The following is a 25,961-nucleotide window of genomic DNA, read 5'->3' on the forward strand; positions in this document are numbered from 1 at the left end:
TAGGGGTGACAATGGAGTGAAATAAGTGGCAAAACATCTGCATACACTGCAGTACAGGTAGCCAATTGGGACAGAAACTACCATACATGGCTATAAGTTTAAAGAGGCTGTAAACGCAAATGATGACTGATAAGCTATTTGTACAATATGATGTTATTGGATGCTGATCACGCGACGAGGATTTGCCCAGATACGCACAGATGGATTAATGCAGGCCTAGTGGTCACTGCTTTGTTTTTATTTTGTTTTTTCCTTTAAATGTCTGACAACTCGTGCATGATAAGACATTAAAAGAGGAGAGTCTTGGATACTTGTTAAAAGCACAATGCATGGTACAAAACGTGCGACTGGAACCTGCTCCTAAAATGATTGACAGCTCATTGGATTAACACTGAATCAAATTATCAGTGTTTCGTGATTTGAGCAAAATCACGATCCTTTTAAATTCACTTTCTAGTGATAACTTAAGAATCTTGCAGTGGAATGTATTAGCTACACACCGTCTCACACCTCTTATGCTTCATCTTTTATGCTGAGGTGAAGCATTAGAGGTGTTTTTGACATCAGAGGGTGTTGGTTTTTTGTGGAAGCAGGCAATGATCTGACCTGTCACAGAACAAAGCTGATGGAGAACAGACGCAAAGTAGTCGCCTGTCTTTAGCTTTTTACACGTGTTATTGTTATTATGTTTTATTCCAAAACAATGATGTGTAGCCTACCATATGCCTTCATTTCCTTGAAAGTATAAAGCGTGCGTAAAAGTGCGCGAGTTTTCCAGTTTTACGCGAGCCGTGTTTTTTTCCCCAAAGGATTACCTAAAATTACAACTGAGCGGCCAGTTTGAGGACTCTAAAGACTGCACTCTGGATTGTGAGACGTGGATCAAATATTTAGTATAAGTTTTTATCTTCACACTAACAACCCTACAGTGCTGCATGCATTTTGAAATAAACTAGGGCCCCATAGCCACCACAGCTATATCAACTTATTTTATTATTATTATTATTTTTCAAAAAATAATAATTGTCAAATGCTCATACTTTGTGCTGCTCTGTTCCAGTATCACTCTGTTTCTCACATTGTCACATGCAACCATGAATGGTTTCCTTGCTGACAAGATGTGCATACAGGATGTGTAGCTCTGCAGTCGATAGCTGAACAGGCTGTGAAAGATTAGGAAAGATAATGTAGAGGCTTCAGAGGAGGGGTGAGCATACATATTGTACTCAGTTCCGGTGAATCCTTTTACTTTATCCCATCTATTTTAAAATGAGGAAAGATTTGAAGTGTCTGTCAAAGTTGTACGTACATACATACACACATTGGACTACATCACAATGTGTAGACATATGTTAGGAAAGTTTAAGCTTAACTGAATGATGCATTTAATGAATGCATTATGTATCAGGAATGTGGGAATACTGGACTTTTTCATAGTGCATGTTAGATTTGGCTCCAGTAATTATTTCAGTGATTGACCACATGAATAGCACATTAGGATGCATTTGAGGTGCATTTCTCTGTCACCTATTATCAAACCACTGTTTATTGACCCCTCATGTCATCTAGTGATCCATGTCTCTCAGTCACTACCTGTCTGTAGCTGCTGTAGCAGAATGAAAACATGTAGAAACCGAATCTTGATTATGTCAACACATGCTTAAAGGCAGGTTGATGTAATTAGTCAATGTCTTTTGTAGATCACATTCAGCTAGGGGGTATGGAAAAAGTTAATACAATCAAACAGCAAGTTCAATTACATGACTGCCCTCTTACAGCCAGAAACCTTTACAGTACAGTGGAACTCATTGTTGTCTGCCAAAATTTGTTTTTTTTTTATTAACCCAAATCTGAAATGTTAAAATCCTACATGTTTGGTTTTAAATACACAAATTAAAAGCTAATGTATTATCACTCACACCAATGCCTAATGTTACTCATTAAAAACGTGGATCTGTTTTCAGATGGGGCTGTTAGATGGAGACATTGCGTTTCATTCAAGCATACCTGTGCCACTGGATATAACGGTGGCTGTGGTCTACTCTGTTTTTGGTGAGTAAAGTCTATTGTAATTCAGACCATTTTATCCAATTTTTTGCTTACTGTAACAGACCAATAGAGAGTTAATAACACTGTCAATGAATTCTCTACAAGTTCAGCTCGAGCTAAAATGAGTAACAGCATGAAGCAAGACAGCACACTGTGCAGCCTTGCAAACCTGTTTACTTTTGTCTCTCTGATTGTGTTACTAAATTATATACATTTAACTTCCACCTACACAAAATACCTATAGCATCTATCTATAGCCTATTTACCGTATATACTGAATGCATAATCTATATATGTGTATGTGTACGTCTATTTTTGAACAGAGACAGGCACAGATTTGTACAGTTGTGATACAGACCGAGTGAGACAGCCGGTGCTGCAGCTGCTCATGTATTATCTGTGCCTCTGACATGACAACGTAAGGGCTTTCTGATAATGAATTCCATAGCAGGGCCATGCACTGAAAAAAAAATCCTGCCCAGGTTAACTTTCATCTCAGTCTTTGATCTTGGCAACATTACTAGAGAATTCTTACATTAGGCTAAATGCAGTCATATTGAACACTTAGTGAAACTGAAACTAAAAAGGCACACTTATTTATGAGATTATTTATTATGAACTTGTAATTTTATATTTAAAGTAATTCCTTTTCTAGTTATTTCCCATTGTTTGGTGGGTGTACATTTTTACTAAGGATATGGCTTTAAGTGGGTGTTCAACATGATGTAGCTGTATGCCAATATCAGTGTGCTGTTGTTCTGTATATGTCTGTAAAAGGGGAAATAACATGCTTTTTGTGATTTTTCAATGACATACTGTTATAATGTTGGATGTTTATGTCTATGTCAAAACCTGAGGTGAGCATATGTAAAAATGCTCCTTGAAACTCAAATTGAGATTTCAGCCTGCACTGAATATTATTTTTGAAAAGTTACTGCTACATCCCTATCAAACTGATAACAGATTAAATGATGGTTGGTTCAGTAGTCTGTGTTGTGAAGAATGTTCCACAAGTTGTTCACGTTGTCCATATCTCTCACATTTCTGCTCCAACATGTACAGATGTATTTGAGAAGTTGCCATTTCAAGTAAAGAAGAACAAAAATAAGTAACATTTTATTACTACTGTTTATATAGCCAGATCAGATGCTGGTCAATCAGAACAGATTGGACTAATTGGGAGGGGGGGGGGCAAAGAGACAGGAGCTAAAACATCCTGTTTGAGACAAAGGCTGAACTAAGAGGTTACATAAAGAGGCAGTATAGGTTTCTAAACTGTAAATCATCCAAATATATAAATGTAAAACGTCAAAATACAAATATGGACCTGGAAATGTGCATATTATGGCCCCTTCAAACTTAAGACAGTTTAACTAAACTGTTTCTGTGTTAACTGTGAACAAACTAGTAGGATCACTTGGGATGGCACTGTTTAGTTCACACTGAGCATTGCTGGTTAAATACATACTAAATAATTCAAAAAGTAGTTAGTGTATTTTTATATATGCAATTGTTAAAGATTTCACCATCCACTTGTCCACCCCTGCGGGACAATAACACCATCTAGGACATTTAAAGACTTCTATTACTATGAAAAGTTACATAACTATGTACATGTGGTATATGTATTGATAGATTAGATTAGCCAAAATGAATGCCAATGCACAACCCAGTATGCAACTGACACCTTTAAAGATAAGGTAAGCCTTCAAAGCAATTTGGCAGTTTAATGTATAATAAATAAATAAATAATTGAAAACTTTGTCCAAATTTACTACAGTGGCTTCAAAAGCTGTTAGAGAACACCTGTTCTTGAAAGAAATCCTTACCTTTACTTGAATACGATTTTTTTTCATAAGCTCCTGATGTGTAGGCCTTGTATGAGTCACTCTTATTCCAGCACAGCACAGAGATGTATGACCAATTCCTCATATGAAGTGAGAATGTGTGGAGCATAGAAACAGGTGTTAACATGAACCTGTGGATAAATTGATTTTACATCCATGCTTTCAGGAGCGGAATGACGAATGCATTCATGCTACCAGATTGACTAAGCTGCTATCTTTTCTGCAGAATGTTGTTCCAGTATGTCAACTTGGCCCTTATATATATCATTAGACTAGAAACTATTGTCTATTTATAGCAAAATCTACTACATAAAACCAAAAACCAAGACAAATTGTAAACCAAACTGCTTTTTAGCTTGTTTGAAGTCTAACAGAAAAACATTTTTGTGGCTCACAATGAGGACACACTCACAGCCAGGTTGTTCTGTTTTTCCTGCAGGAGTATGCTCACTGTTTGGCAATAGCACATTGCTGTATGTGTCCTACAAGAAAAAGCATCTCCTCAAGCCTGCAGAGTACTTCATCATCAACCTAGCTGTTAGTGACTTGGGCCTGACGCTGTCCCTCTACCCTATGGCGATAACTTCAAGCTTCTACCACAGGTATGAATGCAGAGAAATGCAGACAAAGTGATTGTTGTCACCACCAGAGAATGGAATACTTTGATGTGAAGCACATGACTTTAGAGAGTTTATAGGTATTGCTTTTATATCAGACTCCCTTCATATTTCATGGTTCATTTGACTATATGATTGGTTAGCGGTACAACTGCCTGTGAGTTCACAGATATGGAGTGTCATGCTCATGCTCTTCTTCTCTTGTCCCTTTCTCACCTTCTCCCTCATTGATCTTCCTTTTCCTCTGTCTAACATTGCACTCTATTTCTCTTTCTCTCACTCCTTTGGCCTCCTACGCAGGTGGCTATACGGAAAAACAGTGTGCTCCATATACGCTTTTTGTGGCATGTTGTTTGGCATCTGCAGTCTGACCACTCTAACCCTGCTAAGCATGGTGTGCTTCGTGAAAGTATGTTATCCACTCTATGGTAAGTCCCCCCAAACGCACACATTTCTGCCCAATGACATGACATAGGATTAGCCATCACATCCCTAAGTGGCTGATTGTTGATTTATCTGTGGGAGGAAACGTAATGATAATCCCCCCATGAAGCACTGCACATTAGCCTTTCTTTTGATGAGTCCAAGGGCTACACTCAATAAGAATTACTTGTGATGTTGGTTAATGCAGTGCAACGGGGCCTTCTATTTGACCTTAGGAAATAGTGTTTTCCCAGGCAGCATCACATAAGGTGCCTTTAAACACAATTACTTAACAAAACTAATGGAAAGAAAAAACTTGAGTGACTTAATCAATCACTGAAGGTCTGACTTTGAAATGTGAATAAAACATGTTCTCTTTGTCTTTGACTACATTATTTGCATATGTCTCACAGTGGTATATTACCCCTTGTATATTTACAGAGGCACTAATTTCATTGTAACTGGCTAACAGCCAGGATCTATGCATATATTATTGTGCTGTTGCTTGCCATTCAATCACTTCTGTTATCCTCAGAAGCCTTATCACTCACATAATGCTGCTGGCTAACTACGTGAGGCTGTACCTGGCATAGCTCGAGAATCATAAGGCATCACAATTTTCAGCCTACATGTATACTTGTCCTCTGTTCCGTTAGCAACCTAACAGTTTATAAATACAACTGCTAAGCTGTCTCTCACCATGAAAAAAAGAGATTCTGGCACTAGTCTTAGTATCTACAGGAACAAAATTCAAAATTTGAAAACTCTGGAGACTTCCATTTCCACTTTACAACAAAGAGCCTTTTTTGTGGGCTGATGCATCAAGCCAGTATCTTGCAAAAAGACCAGATTCTCACCAAATTCGTCCCTGAGGAAACAAAGCGAAGAATGGCCCAAAGCTGGATGCTGTCTCCTAAAGGAAGAATCTATATTCCTGCAGGAAACCTATTAAAAGACCATCTTTCCTGGAATATTAAGGTATATACATGTACAGTATGGCATGCCTGCACCCCATGAAGCCACTGGTAACAACCCACCTCCATCTGGAATTGTAAGTTATGCAATTTGACCACAAACACGCTTCTATGTGACACCAATCATTACAGGTCAACTAAGAAGGCATATAACCTTTGGTAGTGCGAACTGTTAACACTTGTGGTCAAGGACAGAAGACTGAATGGGGTCTTCAACACACCAATACTGAAACCCTTTCTTTCATGACTTGAGTGACATCATGGACTGGTGAGGTTGGACAATGTGGCCATGAAGGCCATCAAGAAGGGGGGTGTTTCCTTCAGTGTGACTAAGACCGCTGTATTTGTTATCCAGTGGTGGTCTCCCTGAGGGAGAAGGGGAACTCAGGAGAATCATTCAGCCCTTCATTCTGCCTTGGCGAGCCAGCCACTCATTGCATTATGGAGTAAGTGCTTCTGAGAATATTTGTTGGGGAACATGCTCACAGTGAGACACTTGTGACAGTGAGAACTAATTTTATTTGAGTAACCTAAAGACTGCCATCATCTAATTTATTGTACTATTAAAATTGGTCAGCAAATCAAAAAAATAATAATTTTGCACAGAATCTTTCAGTAAGGAACTGCATTGATAATGACATATTAGCTTCATCCATTTTTACAGGAAACAGGTTTAACTCTATTCATGGCCGTCTGCTCATTGCCTGTGCTTGGATCTATGCCCTCTTGTTTGCCTGCTCCCCACTGGCCCACTGGGGGGAATACGGGCCGGAGCCTTATGGCACCGCCTGTTGCATTGACTGGCGCCTGTCCAATCAGCACACCACAGCGCGTTCCTACACTGTGGTACTATTCATCTTCTGCTACATCCTTCCATGCTGTGTTATCGTAGCATCCTATACAGGAATTCTGGTCACAGTGCATGCATCCCGCAAGACTATGGAGCAGCATGCATCGAGACAGACACAAATGAGCAGCATCCAGACAATTATTGTCAAGGTAAGAGGAAATGCATTAAAAACAGCATGTTACTTCCGTCATGCTATGATGAATTTAATTCAATATGCCACGAATATAAGATTAATAGTTTTTGCTAAGATATTCAAAAAAGAGAGATACTAGAAAGAATTGAGCTCATATTTAGGGTCACGATACATTGACAAGAAATAACAAGCTCCAAGAACAATATTTTAAGTACAACTGGAAAGTTGTGAGCTTTGCTTTAGTGCTTTGGCAATTTCACTCTTTGAGTCTCTTTTCACCTCTACATACTTATTGCCCTCATCATTACTGTGTCTCCATATAATCATACCACGAGTGTATTAACAATCCACTTGCACTCTTTACATACAGGATATACACACAGAGACGAAATGAATGCTACACCTGAGACGTCATTAAATAATATGGATATACAGATAATGCATATGGTAGTGATGGTGGTGTGGGATTCAGGGGTAAAATTTCAAATCGCCACCTTAGAGTGAAGAAACCCCCTGGAGAGTTTTTCACTCTCCAATTTGTTAAAGAAATTGGCAGTGACCTCAATAGATCCTCCAGTGATGCAGCTTCTCATTAGCAGGAATTGGCTCTGGTTATACTGTAATGGATGAGAAGCTACTGCTGCCTCTGCTGATAAATTGCCATCATCTTATATCCATCTTCATAAGAATACCTCAGAAAAAAAAGACTCACCAAAACTCATACTGGTCAACAAAGATGTTAAGATATATGCACACATTTACACCATCACATCAGCTTGAATTCTATCAAATAAAGGATAAGTATGACGATAATCAGTATTTTTGTCACCAAATCCTATTAGATGATTAATCATTGATTAATTAATTGATCCTATTAGAACGTATTGTATGTGTTGCCAAAACCTAATATAGCGTGTTTTGTGCCATAGAGCTCCACTGTATTCAAATGTAATTTAAATTCAAAATTACTTTATTTATCCCAGAGGGGAAATTCAATTAGTCTGTTAGCTCTTCCGTAAATTATTGAAGAATTAGACAGCCTGATGGCTGTAGGAGCAAAGGATCTTTTAAATCTCTCTGTCCTGCAACGGAGAGATTTTTTAAAAATAGAAACAAATGGGGCCACAGACAGGCCAATTATTGGTAGTGTTTGTCTTTTCATGAGAAATATAAAATTACAGCAGACTCTCCTCTTACTATTATGTGTAAAGCATCAAAAACTGGTAATTTATTGAAAAGTGTGAATTTTTAAGACTATCAATTACAAATTCCTCTTCTGTGCTCTTTTGCCTTCAAGCTAAGTGTGGCTGTCTGTATTGGTTTCTTTGCTGCATGGAGTCCATACGCTGTTGTGTCCATGTGGGCTGCCTTTGGACGCATCGAGAACATCCCTCCTCTGGCATTCGCCATGCCAGCCATGTTTGCCAAGTCATCGACCATCTACAACCCAATTATCTACCTAATGCTAAGGCCGAACTTCCGCAGGGTAATGCGCAGTGATCTGGGTACTCTATGCCACACCTGTCTGAAGGGCTGCATCTGTTCCCAGGGCCCGGTAAGGTGCTGCTTCAAGCCAAAGATCAGAGTGAGACTTTGCGCAATCCACAGACAGACAAACCAATTTCCTTCATCCAACTCCTCCGCTCAACCTCCTATGGTGGCATTAAAGGATCACAGCTGTGAGAAGTGCAAGGATGCCTTTGAATGTTATAGACACTACCCTCAAATATGTGGCGTCTCTAACCCTGTTGCCAAAGTAGATTCATCCAAGGATCAAGATATTCAAGTCCCCAAAACAAATAAGCAAAAGCTTCAAAGTGTGTGCCATAAGAAGCCTCTGCTGGCCACCATGTGTGCAAAAGGGACCTCAGAAACAGACAACCTTCATATTAATTTAGAGATGGTTCCAGGGCAGGCGAAAGTGGCTTGGCCTTGATATTTTTTTCTCAATTTATAATGTTTACAGAATATTTTTCAGGTTATGTTCTTATAAGATGTGAAATGATTGAATTTATACTTTCAGGAAATCTTGTTCAGGAATGTAACATATGCGCCCTAAGTGTTTGGGCAACAGCCATAACATAGTTTACTGTTTAAAAAAGAAATGCCCACTGTGCATTGCTTTGGCTGGAATGACTTTTCCACACTTAGAGATTAAATACAGACAGCTTTAATTTGAAGGATATTTTCATCTTGATATATTTTTGAATGAGTTATCACACATTCCTATGTTGCCACGATCAATTAATTTCCTACCTGAAGCACTCTGTAGCAGACATTTAAGCCCCGATTTAGATTCAGATACCTTCTGAAAGTTTTAAAACCCCTTGCTTGGTTTTTGAAATTCTGCAGCCTAATAAAAAAAAATGTGTTTATACATGCATCTGCAATAGTTCCAGTTGTCTCATGTAAGCTGATCTCCAGACATTGCCAATTTTGACAGTGACAACTACAGAACCATGATTTGTGTATGTCTCTTATGTTATATTTCAACTATTAATCCAAAATGGCTAACATAACCCTCAAATTAAAGCTGACATTCTGCACTGTCAACACTGTTCAAATACATGTTGACCTTACTAAGTGCTTGATATTATTTTTAGAAAGAGATTTGAAGGTCTGCACACTGTAGCTTGCTTAGATATAGTTTAATGAGACATCCACCACTCATCTACTACACTGTTGGATATTATTTTTTATAGTAATTTGCTGCTAGCATTATCTTAGTAAGACTAGGCTTCAACCTCGGGGATTCGTACTGGCTCGGAATAAAGCATGACAGTCAATGATGACTTGTTACTACATTGAAGTTACATTTATTAATGTACTATATGTAGTGTAGTGCTTTCACATAGGTTTTACCTGGATCATGAATTTGTTAAAATGGGTATAACGTTGTGGTGTATTTAGTGATTTTCATGGTCAGGCCTAAATGGTGGTTATTTATGTTGATTTTTCCAGTAACATACCAGTGTATCTACATGAGAATAGATTCTCATTTCTAAAGCTGTTTCACTTCCTTTACTATGCCAGGCCAAATATTGTTTACACTTAACTGCAGGTATATAGTTTATGGTGCTTAATCAAGTATCTATACACACTGTGTAGAACACAACACTACTGTGTAATAACATTGTTATGGTGCTGCACAATAGTGTTTATACTTATCTGTATTATAAGAACTTAAATCAATTCTTTATTATGTGTACAGTGAAAATATAATATTTCTTTACTTGATTGCTTGACAAGACTAAACTATACACATTAGTTTGTCAAAAGGAAAAGATGGAAAAGAAACAAATGAAGCAAAACATAACAGCCTACATGATGCCGCTGTGAATAATGTCATGTTGTCTGTAATTAAGTGTATGTTATTGTGCATAAACCAATGTGTAAACTAAACATGACAGGCATGTAGCAGTTGATCCCATGGGTATGCCACAGTTTTCTCTAATTAAAATATTGTTGTTTTACCATTTTTTTAATTACTTGTTTTTTGTTGTAGGTCTAATGTCACAAGGTGTACAGCTTTTGATTAACCAAAGTACTTAATTTAATTTTATCTATTCATCAACAGGGTGCCATTTCAACAGCATCCTTGAATCTGATAGGAAGTGGATGTAATTATAGTTAAGAGAAAGTCTGTCCATCTCTCCACATGGACATTATCATTTTCTTGTGTTTAGTGAAGGGATTATTATTAAACACATCAGATAAAAAAACCAACAGCAGTAGCTGTTTGATATGCGAAAACATGTGAGACAAAAATGTACTTTTCTCAAGATACTATCCTAACATCTATAAATACATTAAAGGGTCCATTAAAATGTGATTTTAAACCGTCTTTTAAAAATAAAATAATATCTCTATATACGTGTGAAAAATGCTTAAGTATGCAGACTAGAGTCTTAGTTATTACATGCAGAGCTTTCTACAGTGTAGTGGAGTTTCATTTAATAGAGAGAAAAAACTAAGTTGATCTATCTATCAATCACAGTGTTTTTCCTAGTTGTTTGTTTTGTACTATGCTGTGTTCACCAGCTGTGAGCAGCTTCTCAGTTGCCTTTAAGCACACTCAAAGCACTTTTAAGCATGCCTAGTAACCATTTTTGTAAATAAATACAGTGATACGGTGCGTGTGGAAATGGGATATGACTATAGGCTACTCTGGATTTGGTCGATGTCAAGTCCCAGACGTTTAGAAGTGACAGCCCTGTAACTGTTTTTGTGTTTTTAAACATATAGTATGCTCGGCTTTAACGGTATCACGGTATATGGTGGTATTTAGAAATACCGACGGTATGATTTTCAATACCGTCAAAATACAAACTCCGAATAAATCTAGAGTTTACGAGTAGTACTTGAATGCAGCATATAATCCCCCTTCCGACCACAAAGTGGGTTACAATGGCAAAGTGGCGCTGTCCGTATTTCTGCTTGTTGAGTCCGCAGGGAGTGAAGACTGCAGAAGAAGTATTTCAAATGTTCTGACTTCACTGGAAACTTTAGTAAAAATATGAGTTATTCGTGTTTTATCATGTTTGAAGTGAATGAAACTCCCCAGACTTTTCTTTGTTTGAGCTGATATTTATTGTGTGGCCTACAGTAACTTTGTCCCTGACGTTTATTCAGCTGTTTCTCCGCCGTGGCACAAGGTGAACAGGTAAGAGAGAGTTAATTATGTTTGCCTTACCTAAACCATAAACTCGTATTTTCTGTGTAGATGGAGGTTTGTGGGTCAGTTTGGGTGGTAGATTAAGACAGGCCAGACGGTGCGGATTGACTTTCATAAGGGGTTAAAAATTAAAAATCCTGATCCGCGCATCACTACTAAACAATACTGTTATCATACATGCTACAGTGACTCCTATCGACAGCAGCTCAGCTTTTAAGTTTTGTTTTATTACCCGATAAAATGTCAGGAAGGTATGTTGTGAAAAAATACATACCGCCCAAGCCTACAGTATATTGATATCAATAGTCAATAAGGAAACACTGACCTAGAAACATAACCGATTGTGTGGTGTAATCTATCAAATACATGTAATACACATTCGCTTTGACATTTTTACAAACATATACACACACAATTTATTAAAAAATGTAAAAACACAGCATTTCAGATGATCCGGGTTTGGTAAGGCTTGACTCTACCCTAACACAAAATGCTTGATACAGTGCAGTGTAACATCTCATGAATCTGAAGATACATATTATTACAGCAAATCTACACACTGTGGCTATATAAAAGTTAAGGCACTCTTTTGTTTTACAGTAATTTGGGGAAATAACATTAATGGGAATACATAAACGCATCGATTAATACGAATCAGGAGTTTGATTTACTCATGAACACACTATGTATTGACCCCTAATAAACACAGGGCTGACAACAATAATACACATTATTTGTGGAATATTGCATTATGGCTTTCATTATTTTGTACAATCTGCTTTTTTTTCACTTATAACTACTGAGCTTCTTAGAGGTTCACTGACTACCTGTTATGTGATTGGAGAATGTGTTTTTGCTGGAATAAATGTTTAGTACACTACTTGCAGCCCCCTACATTAACTGTACAAACTGGATGACTTTTCCATAATGCCATCACATAATACAATTTCTGTATGTTTGACAGTACAGAAATTGATGTAACACGTTTGACAGTATTTGTCTTAAAATATTGTTTATAATTTTCATTTTGACATATTTATTGTCGTATTTACTTGCACATAGATGAGAAAAACAAATGATTTAGGTCATTATCTATTCATAGTAAATTACAAAATGAACAATGAGAAACTGTCAGCTCATAAAGATAAGTTTGAAAGAATAAAATGGTGCAGTTGAAAATGCAATTCAAGCTTGCCAACTGTCACATGAGTGTGAAGTAAGCATTGAGAGAAATTGTCTCTATGAAAAAAGCAAGTTATGTATGACATCTTTCAGTGCCTTAGGCAGCACAAACGGAATTCCATTTACTTTGAATGTATTGGGGGCAGTGTAGAGATGGTATCTCAAAACCTCGGCACATAAAGTCATAAAGGCTAGGGAACAAGAAAAAATGCGATTTGGTTTGAGAGATTTGTTTAAACCAACCACTTTAAATTCATGATAGCTCCAGAAGCATCATAGTCAGAAAGTCATTTGGAGGGAATGTGGCAAATCTACCAAGTGAGCCAAGTTTATCAGATCTTGGAGAAGGAACTGCAGTTGTCCAATATTTTCTGGATGACATCTACCTTTACTTTGCCTTCCAGGGCCCGACACAGCTTCCCAATTGTACAGCCAATACTTCCCTCCTTCATTTTCCACCGTTCCAGCATCTGGTGCACCATCTCTGGCAGGCCATCACGGTAGTAGTCGTGTTCAATGGTCTCTATTTCCACATTGGTCAGACCCAGGCCCCGCGCACATCGCTTCCATTTGTTCCCGATGTTATCCCTCAGCAGATCCAGGTGCTCCTCAGTCACAGCATGATCCTCTGAATGAAACCGTGAAGGTAAATCTAGTGAGTGAGCAATAAATGGGCAACCATTTTTTCAACTCTAATCATAGATTGGTTGAAGTTTAACACTAATTGTTGATCTAGAAATTATTTTAGGCAAGGAAACTGTTGCTCTCACCTGGCCCCTAAAATTGTGTAATATTGTATATCTACTGTATGCAGTACTGCTTATGAGTGATTAGTAGAGCTGAAATGATTAGTTGATTAATCAATTAGTCCATAGACAGAAAATGAAATCAAACACTTTTTTTTTATATTCAAATAATTACTTTAGTGATTTTTCCAAGCAAAACAACTAATGTTCTCTGATTTTATCTTCTCAAAATTGAGAATTGTATGCTTCTCTCCATAATATATTATAGTCACTGAATATCTTTGGGTTTTTAACTTTTGTAGTCAGACAGGGGATCTGGGGCATTACGATTAGCATTATACACATTCTATAGCAAAAACAATCTATTAATTGATATAATTTGATATTTAAATGTGTTATGATTTACCATATTTCTGAATGGCTTCTTTGATGGAAGAGTTAGCTGAGCTGTTAGCACCTGTTGATAATGAACTACAGGTAGACTCGTAACCTAGGATACTCAGCGTGTTGTTGTTGCCAATCTGGATCCCCCTGGCATTCTGAATGAAAAGAGATCCTGGAACAAATAAATACATAAACACAGTCATTCCAGTACATGCCAGTCAAAGGTGACAAAAGCAGCTGTCATAGTTTTCTAAAAAAAACTCTTTATCAAACAGACGATGATGACGAAGACGAAGATGTACCTGGATCTTGTAGCGAGGCACTCTTGGAAGAGGCCAAGAGACGTCCAGGAGTGATGTCAGGGGCAGCTGTATCAGACACTGGGTAAGCCGGGCAGGACTGTTGGCGGTCATAGTGGGAATATGGATGCTGCTGGTTAAAGTGTTGTAGAGAAGGGGTGCTGGCAGACATAGGCAAGTGGGATGGTGTAGGTGTGCAGGACGTCATGGAATCATGGAGACCAGCAATAGCGTGATGCCAGGGCTCTTCTTGGCTGGTTGGCTGCACTGCCTCAGCTTTTGTCCAGGAATGGACAGAGGAGACATTGTAGGGTCTGTCTTGATCTGGTTGCCTAACATTATTATCTGAACAACTAAGGTGGTTTGGCAGGAAATTATTGTTCTGATAGTAGCCATTGATAGGGTCAGGCTGCTCCTCACAGCTATAGCTGCCATACTTGTGGTACTTCAACTCCCGATCCAGTTTCTCCTCAACAGCTGAAGGGCTGCTGACCGCCTTTGCATCTGTCTGAATGTGATGCTCCATTGACTCCACGGCTAGCTCGCATTGGATACCATTCAGGTCCTCAATACTAGCTTCAACTGGGACAGATATATTTCTGTCTGAACTCATCAAAGGAGCTGGGCTGTCTTCAAGAGGAGAAGAGAGGTTGATGCAATTAAAGCTACTCAGTCCTTTTCAACAATTCATCAAGTTTTCAGAGCATTTATAACATTTAATGTAATAACATGCAGCAAAAGGTGGACTTTAATAAGTGTATTTCCAGGCTGTCAAGATTACCAACAATGCTCACCTGCTGAATAACATCCACAGGTCAGTGATAAAGATTTCATCTTCTCAACAAATTCTTCTGGGCCTTCATACATTTCCTTCATAAAAAGACGAATCATGATATCATGTACTTAGAATCATTATTCATTTGACCTTAATTTCACTTTAAAATCTATCACGTAGTGTCTTCACTGTGCATACAAGACAAAATAATAACATAATTTCCTAAAGCAAATGTATTTACCCTCAGACGAAGTAAGTCTGCCTCTACATTTGGTTCAAGCTTTTCCGTGTAGAAACGAAGAAATGAGTCATAGCCCTCTGCCACAAAAAACGGAAGAAGAGGATAAGCAGACAACTTGCATCAAAGACAATGGGTCATGTGAGAAGAAAAACAATAATATTTGTAGGTGCTTTTACTCCATATTGACAACTAGTTGAAAAAGAAATACACTGTTGTGCAAATCTTTTTTGGAATTAAAGAACTACATTTTTGTCAGGTACACTCTGACACAAATATTCAGAACCTTGAGATTATGGCAGAGATGTTGATAATAAAATCCGTAAATATTTTACTGTACATTTTCAAAAAAAATCTGATTATAGTGGCACCCTGCGTTTTGTAATTCATAAAACAGTAAGATTTTCAATATTTTAAGCTTTCATTCAATAGCAGCAATAATAAAGCCTCTTACAACAGTGTATCTTTAGGATGCAGATTAGCTGCAGAGAAACTAAACATTTAACATTAAATACAATGTTTGGATTCATTAGCATCATCGGACTATGTTCTACTGATATTCACTGGAACACTTGCTTTATTCCTTATAACACACACACACACACACACACACACACACACACACACACACACACACACACACACACACACACACACAAAAAGCATACCTTTAAATGTTGGCCTTTTCTGCGGACTGCCATCCCAGCATCTCTTCATTAGGTCAATTATCTCTGCAGGAGTGTTGTCTGGAATAAGGTTCTCTGCTGGTCTTTCTCCATTGCGGACACACTGGCTGATATGGTCTTCACTCCTGGCATCTGGACATAAAAACATACATACTTTAGATGCCTGCAGATGCATGAGTTTTACCCAACTCTAAGCCATTTAGTCTATAAAAATAGCAATATGACAGTAATACAGATGGTCCTATATTAATTCACTGTCAATCTGATAAATGAATATAATCTGGCTTATTTAACAGGTTTTTGCAGCCCAACTCACTCGGATATGGCTCTTCACATGTGAGGATAACCCAAACCACAATTGCAAAGCTGTAGACGTCAGATTTCTCAGTGGAGGGTGTATGTATACTCTCCAGGTGTTCAGGAGCCATGTAACTCAGAGTCCCTGCACCTCTCACACCGGCTGTTCGGCCCATACGGCTCTTCCTGCGAGACTCCTCCTTTGTGAGTTTGCTCCATGTGTGGCAGGTGGCGAGGCCGAGGTCTGCAATCTACAAAGAACAGGGAAAACTTCCTTTGATTATCATGACTGTATATTCATATTGAACCAGAATCATTACGTTTCATGGGTAACAGTTGCAATATACCTTGATGTGAAAATCTTTGTCCACTAAAATGTTTTCTGGCTTGAGGTCCTTGTGTATGACGCGTTTGTCTGTAAGGTACACCATCCCTTCCAAAATTTCAAAGATTATCCTGCCTTTGATGGACACTGGCACAGAGACCTAAGAATACAGATAAAAAATATTCATACTTCAATTCATATAAAAAAAAGTACTCTTAGACGAGTAGGTTAAAGCTGCAAACTATGTAAAGTATGAAAACTAGTAGACAGACACTCATTAATCTTTTCCTCTGTAGTGTTAGTACATATAATAAACCTGCTAACCTGCTCTAACATGACCAAGAGGTTGCCCCTGGGTATGAGCTCCAAGACTAGAGAGCAGTCTCTATCCTCCATGATCACACCCAGCAACTTCACCACCCGCTCATGGTTCAGGCTTGCCATAATGTTCCCCTCCTCCAGCAGTGACCTTTTACTCTCCCTGGAAAGTATAGATAATAAAGAGAAAGCTACATATAGTATAAGTGATAAAAGGAGCATCATGTTCAGTCTTACAATGGGCTTAGAGTCAGGTAATAGGGATGCACAGATAAAATAAAGTGAATTAGTTTGAACCATTAACTGTATGTAAATATGGACAATGCATCTCCACTTCCTACCGCTAAGCAAAAGATCCTATTTGAAAAATTAGCACTTTCACAAACATCAGCATATTAAAAATGACTTAAAATGACAGAAAAATAAAAAAAATTTAATTGACGTGACGTTGCGTATTTAAGTTTGGTCCATCTTTATATCATGGATGTATGAAGAGAACTGGATACAGGAACAGAGATGGACTTTGAAGCAAATTTGACAAATTGGCCAAAAATACATTCCCCCCCATAGATTTTATGTTGGGAAAGAAATGTCTGTAACAACCCCTGAAAATGACTCCTTCCACTATCAGAATTTGGTCCATTCAGTCTGATTACATTTCAAAAGTCTAGAAAAGCTACATGATTCCCATTCAAGCAGAGATTTGAAATAACTATCTGCAGTTTCCTATAGCTATAAAATCTGTATCAGGATAGAAAAGACAGGATTGGTACATCCTTACTGAACACATGGGATATGTTAATGTGAAATATCATGGCCGCATCAAGGCAGCAATAATAAAAAAAAGAATGCACTTTTTGAGGGAAATGCTGTAAATCTAAATACTGCGTTTACAGAAAAGTTGATGGTTCTGAAAAACGGATGTTGGACCTACATCCGCATTTCTTATTCGTTTTTTTTTCTCCCCTATTAATCGTTTTACATTCTTCCCTGTATGTAATAACACATTGCAAATATGCCAGCTATATCATGATCAAAAGAGTAAAAACATCACCAAGCTGATCTGAGAATCTATCTTAAATGTCCTGCCGGGCACATGATTCAAGTTACAATTTAGGAGAGGGGGAATACCCAGCACAGTCTTTGCAATAATAGACACAGACAACTTACTCGTTACGAAGAGGGCCTGTATACAAAGTCTTTAACACCACCTGGCCCAGGGTCGCATGGTAGCAGAGATAAACTTCCCCAAATCCTCCATAGTCCAGGGCTTCTTTTTTGATCAGATCAGTGGATCTCATATGAAGTGAAGAATCTGGCGCGGTGGCCATATCTGTACAGAAGTCACATTAACACAGCTGGACGTGACATCGAGCTCAGAAACACTCATAACATTGGGGATAAAACCTGTTAGCTGATAGATACCCAATACAAACAAGCTGAGGAGTTAAGTGAAATGAGCCAAGAGGCGACTCAGTCATCCAGAAAGATGAAAACAAATGTTAGGCAACGTCAGTCAGGTCTAGCCAAGTTTCAGAAACAATACAAACTTAGCGTTAGCTAGCTGTCGTAACGTTAACCAAACTCTTCACCCCCCTCCCCCAAACAACAAAACAACAACATTACATAATAGTGATACTAGACTCTAGAGTAAAACAATTACCAAACGTGCTGTGAAGTCCAAGTATGGGACTTTAAGTGTAGTTCCGGGAATTTCTCAACGTCTGACTGTAAAAAAGTGTAACCGGACAGGATGAAAAACTACAATCAGCCCAACAAGTCGATACCAGAGCAGGATGGTTAGCTGCTGCAGGCTTCCGTGGTAGAAAATGCGTGAACATTAAATAAGGGGATATTTAATGGAGGATGCCATTTTTAAAGCCAATTCTTTACCAACTTCATGTCAAATGGGGCTTTAAAATGCATATTCCACTCATAGACCGTAGATTCCACTGGTCCGCTGCGCTGCACGATTGTGATTCTTGTCATGTTACACTGTCGCCACCTATTGGCGGCATCAATTATTACAGACTAATAACCATTAATGACAACTGTAGCACACCTGAAACGTGTATCCATTTAAGATTTTATGATGATATTGTCTTCATTGTCTTGACCTCCAGATTTTTTCATCTATACACCAGCCAGGACCACAACTGTCAAAGAAAACGGAAGAATGAGGAAGAAAACTATAATAATTTTAAGGTTTTGGAAGCACACCAACTTATTTTCCCATTACTAATTAAAGTAGCACAGCTAAAATGACATCCTTGTCCATTTTTAATTAAAAAAAAAAAGTACAGATTCATTGATAAAACAAGCGTTTATGTGAAACTCAAGTGGGAAACCACCTGAATTGTAGCCTCTGACAGCGTGGGCGATGTACGACATGTAGACCTACATTTTGGGCAGCCTATCTGTGAATACTCACACTATAAATTCCTCCTTTTGCACACTAAAGCCACAACAAAGCAGTATCGTATTTACCTGTCTTGTTGTCTTGGTTTTCTGGTTTGCACATGTTCATTTTTCTTTTTCTATAATTGATGCCTATTGCTGGTAATCTACAGGTTATTCTCCTCAGCCCTAGTCACTTCACAGTTCACTGAGAAGTGTAATAGACAGAACAAACAAACTGATGAATAATATTAGCTAATTCCATTAAAACTACTTTTCATCCACAATTAAAATAGTTTGAAGAATAGTTTTGATTACCTTGACCTACCACTAAATACCCAGTGAAATTAAATGTGCATTAACATTCAATCTAAGCAACAGTTGTTTAGACATATTCTGTATGATGTATGAATACATTTATTCCAGGTATTCAACTTAGAAGCAGTCGCCATTATAGACAAGTTCATCATTAAACCTTTCAGTTGTATTTTAAATATGAAACTGAAACAACAGGCAAAAAGAATAGGGGTGCTCTCCAGGTCACGTCAAGCTTTTCCAATTGCAGTGGCAATACAAAAGGCCACCTCACTATGTAAAACACTGTGTTTAGCCAAATATTTGCTGTAGACACCTCTTCCTATTCATGTCATTCTGATGGTCAAACGCTGCTCCATACAGAACAACAACAAAGCTCCAGGAAGTTAAACCAACCACAGCATGTGGTGTAGTGTTGTGTGCTGTCAATATGGGCAGTGGGTATCAGTACTTCCTGTTGATGACATTTAGGATGTGACACTAATCAGTACAGAACAGGCAGGTGCAATCATTTGGTGAGGCATGGTTAAAGACTGTTGGAGGCCTAAAGCAACCCTGTGACCTCTAAAATACATTCATGTACAACTAAATTGCAACAGTAAATATAATAATGGATTTGGGAAATTGCGAAACTGTCGATAATGAACAGGGGTGAAGTGTTGAGAGGCCACGTAGTTGTTTTTAGGAAGTATTAGTTCCTCTCTTCCTGTAACAGTGTGCTAGGCTTGGAATTACATGTCTGCCACAAAAACCATTAGACTCTTCCTCTTCTGACAGAGGCTGCAAAGAATTTAATTATAACAGTATTCATAAGAGTTATCAACCCTTCAGAATTTAGGCAATGACCTTCTCTGAAACATATCTCCCTTATCACTTTGCACACTGTACACATTACAATATATTTAGAATTATATCAAAATCCTGCCAAAAACTCAAGCTTGACAATTAAATGTATCCTAAAATGAACACACAATACTGCCATATTTGCAAGAAGTGAAAACTTAACCAGCTTACTTGAGGAGCCATATTCACACAGGTGCTTGGCTAATTTTGTTCTGGTATGTCGACCCTTGTATTTTTAAAATGTATTTTAGGGTTAGGTATTAGCTTGCGTGGAGCCAGTAGACAAGCTATGGGAATTCTCATCATATCCAACTACAAATCCAGGATGGGTTTAGTCCACACCTGTACACACGCTACACACGAAAACCATAAAAGCAGCTTTCCTTACATCAGCAAACTACAAATCCCAGCATTCAACACGGGCAGCTTTGGCAGCACTGCTCGACTCTCTCGGACGCGGAGCTCTTGCTTGTTATGTGCCCCTACAGCGGGTTTGGGAAGCCGTCAAACCACTGACTAGGTTCTCATTTTACCCTTAAGGAAACACGGAGCAGCATTTCAGTCCATTAGTCTTTTGTGACGCCGTCTTTCAACATGGGTAATGGCATCAATAAGGTATGATTTTCATCTGTTGAATGCGCTTTACTCAGGAGGGCACACACGGTTGGTCGCCGGAGTCTCTTGACAGATTTAGGATTTTTTAAAATCACAGTTAAAAGTTGCATCTCGTTGCATAGTTATAAAACATATATTTTGACGTGTCTTGTTCCAAAGAATTAACTATAACCGCCTTAACTTAAGTGGTCTAAATATATATTTTACCTTTACCTTTGGTTTGTCTGATCAATTAGTTATTCATCTGATCAATTAGTTATTCAGCTAATCACATGCAGGCACAGAATTGAACAACTGGCTACAGTTGTATGCAAAAGTTTGGACACCCCTTGACAAATCTCATATTTTGTTGATTTTTTAAAAAAAATGAAAAATATGTAAAGACAGCCTGTAGGACAGTGCTTCTCAAAGTGGGATCCAGGGACCCCAGATGGTCCTTGAGGAGGTTCCAGGTGGCCCTCATTAAAAAAAGGGGAATCATTTATATTCACTATAATCCACCCATAAGTAACAAAATGTCAGAATGTATGACCATTTTTGGTCATGGGTTTCAGACACTTACTGTAATAAAATACTGCAATAAAACAGAAAAAATCTTCTCAGATGGGCATCTGTGGCATGATTTCTGTCTGTAAGGGGTCCTTGATGTGAAAACGTCTGAGAATCATTGCTCTAGGATATGGAACATAAAACACTATAATTTCAGCAGGCATTAATGCTTAGTTATTTTTATGTCATGAATTGAACAAAAATGAATAAATAAATCATTGGGACATCTGCAGTAGATTGATACCGTACAGTACTTAGTAACCCCCAACCACCCACAGCAGATATTATAGTTAACGTTTTTTAGTCAGCTAAAAGTCTTCCAATCCAATAGTTATATCTAATAATCACCTCATATGGTGACGTTTTGAGTCAGCTGTTGTACCACTTCACTATATCAATAATGCATCCATCATGTCAGCTTTAAATCTATACATATATTCTCTGTTCTTTTAGGTCCTGCCTGACTTATACTTGGGAAATTTCAAAGGTGAATCGAAAAGTATTTTTGTCATGTTGATTTTTTAGTTTATTAGACTGTATAACAGCACAACGTCACTGTTAATGTTTGTGGTGTTTGTTTTTGTATGTCAGATGCAAGAGACAGAGAACAGTTAGCCAGGAACAACATCACACACATCCTGTCCATCCATGACAGTGCAGCTCCTATCCTCCAGGTGAGAGCAACATCTTTGTCCCCTCCTGCATCTATCACACTGCACATCTTCAGTTTCTCATACATTTTTTTATCAGTGTAATTGAGCACATCAGGCTAAACAGATCTGATTTGCTGAGACCCTCAAGGCGTACTAGTACAGTGTACGACGTGACCTGTACTCAGAGACTGTGAAATATACCGGTCTGTCAGGTCGATCAGGAAGAGAGGTGCCTTATTGGCCGCCAGTAGTGCTCTTTCCTGAGCAAGCAGTTGTCTGTGCAGAATGAGTAAACAATAAGCAATAGAGTTTCTTACTCATGTGATTCTTAGAGTTTCATGAAAAACGCCAATCAGCAGCAGTTGGTTTGGCCAATGTGCTGAGCTGTGTGCATGCGTGGGTTTGAGAGTAGGCGGTTGTTCTTGTTTCAGCCACTGTGGACTGCATAGTTTTGCTTCATTATTTTTTGAAGGTTATTGATTTTGATGTGAAGTTTCTCTAATAGCTGCATGTAAAAATGTAACTTCTGTTTTCAGTTTTGATGTCATTTTCCAAGTGGACATGGACAAATGTGATTTAAAATTGTAGCTTTTTTTCTTTCAACATACAGTAGCGTGGCCAATGTTCACCACCAGCAATTCACACATACTGAAACGTGATGAGTGTTCATGTGCAGTGGTATTTATAACCTGCTGTTATCGATTTGTGTTAAATACATTCAAACAAGTGACTGCTGACAGGTGACCGGTAACTAGTATACTTTCTCTCTTCAGGAGATGACCTATCTCTGCATTTCAGCAGCTGACCTGCCCACACAAAACCTGTAAGTACCAAAATGTGCAGCACAGAAACACAGCAACACAGCACAGAACAATGCAAGGGAGGGGGGTGGGGTGGGGGGGGGGTGTACCACATCCATTTCAGGCTGAATTGTGTGGGCGTCTGAGGTTCATTTTCTTCAAGCTAACGTGTAAATGATATGCTTTCACAAGCTCAACATTTAAATGTGGACTTATTTGATTAGATCACAGTAACACTTAATGGTGCATGGTTGTTTTTTTTTATGTGTATGCATAAACTGTACAAACACGTCCAAGTTGTTTTATATGTGATGTGAAAGACTGGGGAAGAAAAATCAAGGGTGATGCATTTTATCAAACCAGGGGATGCCTTGGTTTGGACACATACACACATCCAAATGCACACACATAGAAATCTTTTGTGGCCAAATTTGTGTTTCAGACTTTCTCGTCTTTTGTCAGGAAGGAAGTCTCACAGCTCAGTTCTGCAGCTTTAGCATGATGGTTGGTGCTGTGCCTCTATTTATATGTACCCCCTTTTCACACACTCACACATATAGGAATGAACAAATTCACACACACACACACACACACACACACACACACACACACACACACACACACACACACATACATATGCACATTAATTCTCTTGTCACCCTTGTTGCCCCACTTGCTTCACACCTCTAAAGTTCATAGTGGTGTTGGAAATGTGAAATATGACACCAAGTATCTCAAACCTAAGATGAGCACACCCTCATCCTGATCCGTCCAGGATAAGAAACGAGAGGGTGTGACAAGTCAGGTGCAAAAACATAGACACACCACATACAAAAAAACACACACACACTGTAGACAACCAGTCCTGTGTTCTTCTTTAGATTCGTATAGGACATGTAAGTGTCAGTGAAGACAAAATAGCAACAGGTAGTGACGGCTTTTGCTGCAGTTCTTGCATTCTCATAATGGCTTAATGTGGTCATGACCTATTATAACATGCGTTTTCTTATACTCCACAGGACGCAGCACTTTAAACAAAGTATAATATTCATGCATGAGTCCCGTGTGAAAGGAGAAGGCTGTCTTGTTCACTGGTGAGAGAAATACTGCATGTTATATCTTCAGATTTCGAATCAAGGTTCACTCATACAGGCTGTTGTAACCATATGTTCTGTTTAAGCATGCAAACTCGAACATCTGTCTTATAATTGAAGCACAATAATGCTTAAATATAAATATACAGTTCATCTAGAACTGGAAAACAACTATTATCATGTACACAAGTGAACCCATGTGTAACTGCAGCACAGAGGAGATTAAATGATAAGCAAAAGCCTATTCTTGAACTTCCCAAAACAGAGTACAGTACCAAGACCACATTGTGTTTGTGTTGTGGGGTAGCTGACCATATGTTCACAGGGGAAAGTTATATTTGGTTAGGGTCTTCTCAGAAAAATAGGGGAACAAGTGGGTATTTATAAGATTTGCATATCCACAGATTTATCTACTCTATATGTCTCAGTCAAAGAATGAAAATGCATTCAAATATGTACTTTATAGAGGTGAGAAGACTAGGTGTTTTCAAGCTTCAGCTGTCATACTGTGCATTTATACAACATTCAGGACACATTGTTTCCATTAAGTGTAGAGTTATTTATATTCCTCTTTACATGGCTTTAATATAATCCTGGTTGTCTATGTTGGTGCTGGTGTGTCTTTCACTCTTCTACATCTAGCAACTCTGTCATTACTGCACCAACTAAGATACAAGATCAACAGTTAAAGACCATTTCAGTTTAGTTTCTGTCTGCCTGGGCCATTCTCCCATTCTGCTGGATTGAGTTTCTATATCTAATCTTTGGTAATGGAAGGCAACACTTAAATATATCCTCTGTGTCACTATGATGTCATTTTGACTTTTATTTCTGCATGTGGACCATCATTACATGTTAATAATATGCTGAATACTGTGCAGCTTCAGTTGAGGACACATCTGTGAACATGTCAGAGATTGATCAGGAACTTGGATAAGGTTTCTAACAGAATACTACTTTATCCAGACTCCTGTGGAAAAGGGGAAAAACTGTGAAAAATCATAATCATAACCAGGATGCTCACATGCGAGTAAACTGAAAATGATGCTTATCATGAAGTCTAACAGTTAAACTTTATGCATCACACTCTTTTGCCTTCACTTTTTTTGTGCAGTTTGGCAGGTGTGTCTCGTAGTGTCACCCTAGTGGTAGCATACATTATGACCGTGACAGGACTGGGTTGGCAGGAGGCACTGGCTGCGGTGAGGGTGGCCCGACCCTGTGCTGGCCCTAACTTGGGCTTCCAGCGGCAGCTTCAGGAGTTCGAGGCTACTCAAGCTGATCAGGTCAGCCTTGAAAAACCCCCTGCATTACAGAGTTGGCTCAGATAGTACATTATCAGTGTTGCACATATTGTAAAATTCTTTACATTGTTATCAAATAAACAGTTTTTCTTCTCCTATAGTTCAGAGAGTGGCTAAGGAAGGAATATAAGGACAGCCCCCTCGATGATGAAGCTGATATACGTGACTTGCTTGCCAGAGCCTCCAAAGTCAAAGGTGTGGAAAAACAGGCATCTACCCCACCTGGAGGTATCTGAGATCTTTCGCAGCTCAACCTGGAGGCTTATACCCCCTAGTCATGCTATCGTATTCTGGACCTGTCCAGAAATGTAATGTGCTCTGGAGTGGACTACTCTCATGGCTACTTGATCAAGTAAAAATCATGGACACGTACAATGGAGAGAGATCCAATTCAAACATACAGCACACATTATTTTTCATAAATTAATTCATGCATCTGCTGCTGTTTTTTTTGTTTTCTAATTTAAATATATAATAATAATATAAAATTTCCAACTGTGTGTTTTGTACAGTGTTGCTACGATTTCAAATTGTGAAATAAAAGGAGTCAAGTGTGTTGTGAGATTGTTAGTC

At 38.4% G+C, this 25,961-nt stretch overlaps 3 protein-coding genes across 5 annotated transcripts; 2 read left to right on the forward strand and 1 right to left on the reverse strand.

Moving 5' to 3' along the window:
* The first annotated feature begins 1,964 nt into the window (after positions 1–1,964).
* Positions 1,965–8,829, forward strand: opn7a (opsin 7, group member a). Its single transcript, XM_053330229.1, has 5 exons — positions 1,965–2,052; positions 4,336–4,498; positions 4,814–4,941; positions 6,575–6,909; positions 8,191–8,829. Exons 1-5 carry the CDS (start codon positions 1,965–1,967, stop codon positions 8,827–8,829), a joined length of 1,353 nt encoding a protein of 450 aa, XP_053186204.1.
* A 3,843-nt stretch (positions 8,830–12,672) lies between these two features.
* ripk1l (receptor (TNFRSF)-interacting serine-threonine kinase 1, like) lies at positions 12,673–18,566 on the reverse strand. Of its 3 annotated transcripts, none has more exons than XM_053330228.1 (11): positions 18,482–18,566; positions 17,989–18,151; positions 16,825–16,981; positions 16,523–16,660; positions 16,195–16,426; positions 15,861–16,010; positions 15,196–15,272; positions 14,974–15,049; positions 14,183–14,809; positions 13,903–14,052; positions 12,673–13,378 (listed from the first exon to the last, which is right to left on the reverse strand). In XM_053330228.1, exons 2-11 carry the CDS (start codon positions 18,147–18,149, stop codon positions 13,083–13,085), a joined length of 2,064 nt encoding a protein of 687 aa, XP_053186203.1. In that variant the 5' UTR covers positions 18,150–18,151; positions 18,482–18,566; the 3' UTR covers positions 12,673–13,082. The 3 variants fall into 3 exon arrangements, with proteins under 3 accessions (XP_053186203.1, XP_053186201.1, XP_053186202.1); XM_053330226.1 differs by having other exon boundaries at positions 12,673–13,402; XM_053330227.1 differs by lacking the exon at positions 18,482–18,566 and having other exon boundaries at positions 12,673–13,402; positions 17,989–18,422.
* Positions 18,567–20,834: 2,268 nt separating this feature from the next.
* dusp22b (dual specificity phosphatase 22b) lies at positions 20,835–25,813 on the forward strand. Its single transcript, XM_053329953.1, has 7 exons — positions 20,835–20,988; positions 21,991–22,024; positions 22,129–22,211; positions 22,964–23,013; positions 24,010–24,084; positions 25,199–25,370; positions 25,490–25,813. The coding sequence occupies exons 1-7, from the start codon at positions 20,968–20,970 to the stop codon at positions 25,622–25,624; spliced, it is 570 nt and encodes a 189-aa protein (XP_053185928.1). The 5' UTR covers positions 20,835–20,967; the 3' UTR covers positions 25,625–25,813.
* Positions 25,814–25,961: the final 148 nt, after the last annotated feature.

Source organism: Scomber japonicus, chromosome 12 (genome assembly GCF_027409825.1).
Source record: "Scomber japonicus isolate fScoJap1 chromosome 12, fScoJap1.pri, whole genome shotgun sequence".
NCBI classification, from domain to species: domain Eukaryota; kingdom Metazoa; phylum Chordata; class Actinopteri; order Scombriformes; family Scombridae; genus Scomber; species Scomber japonicus.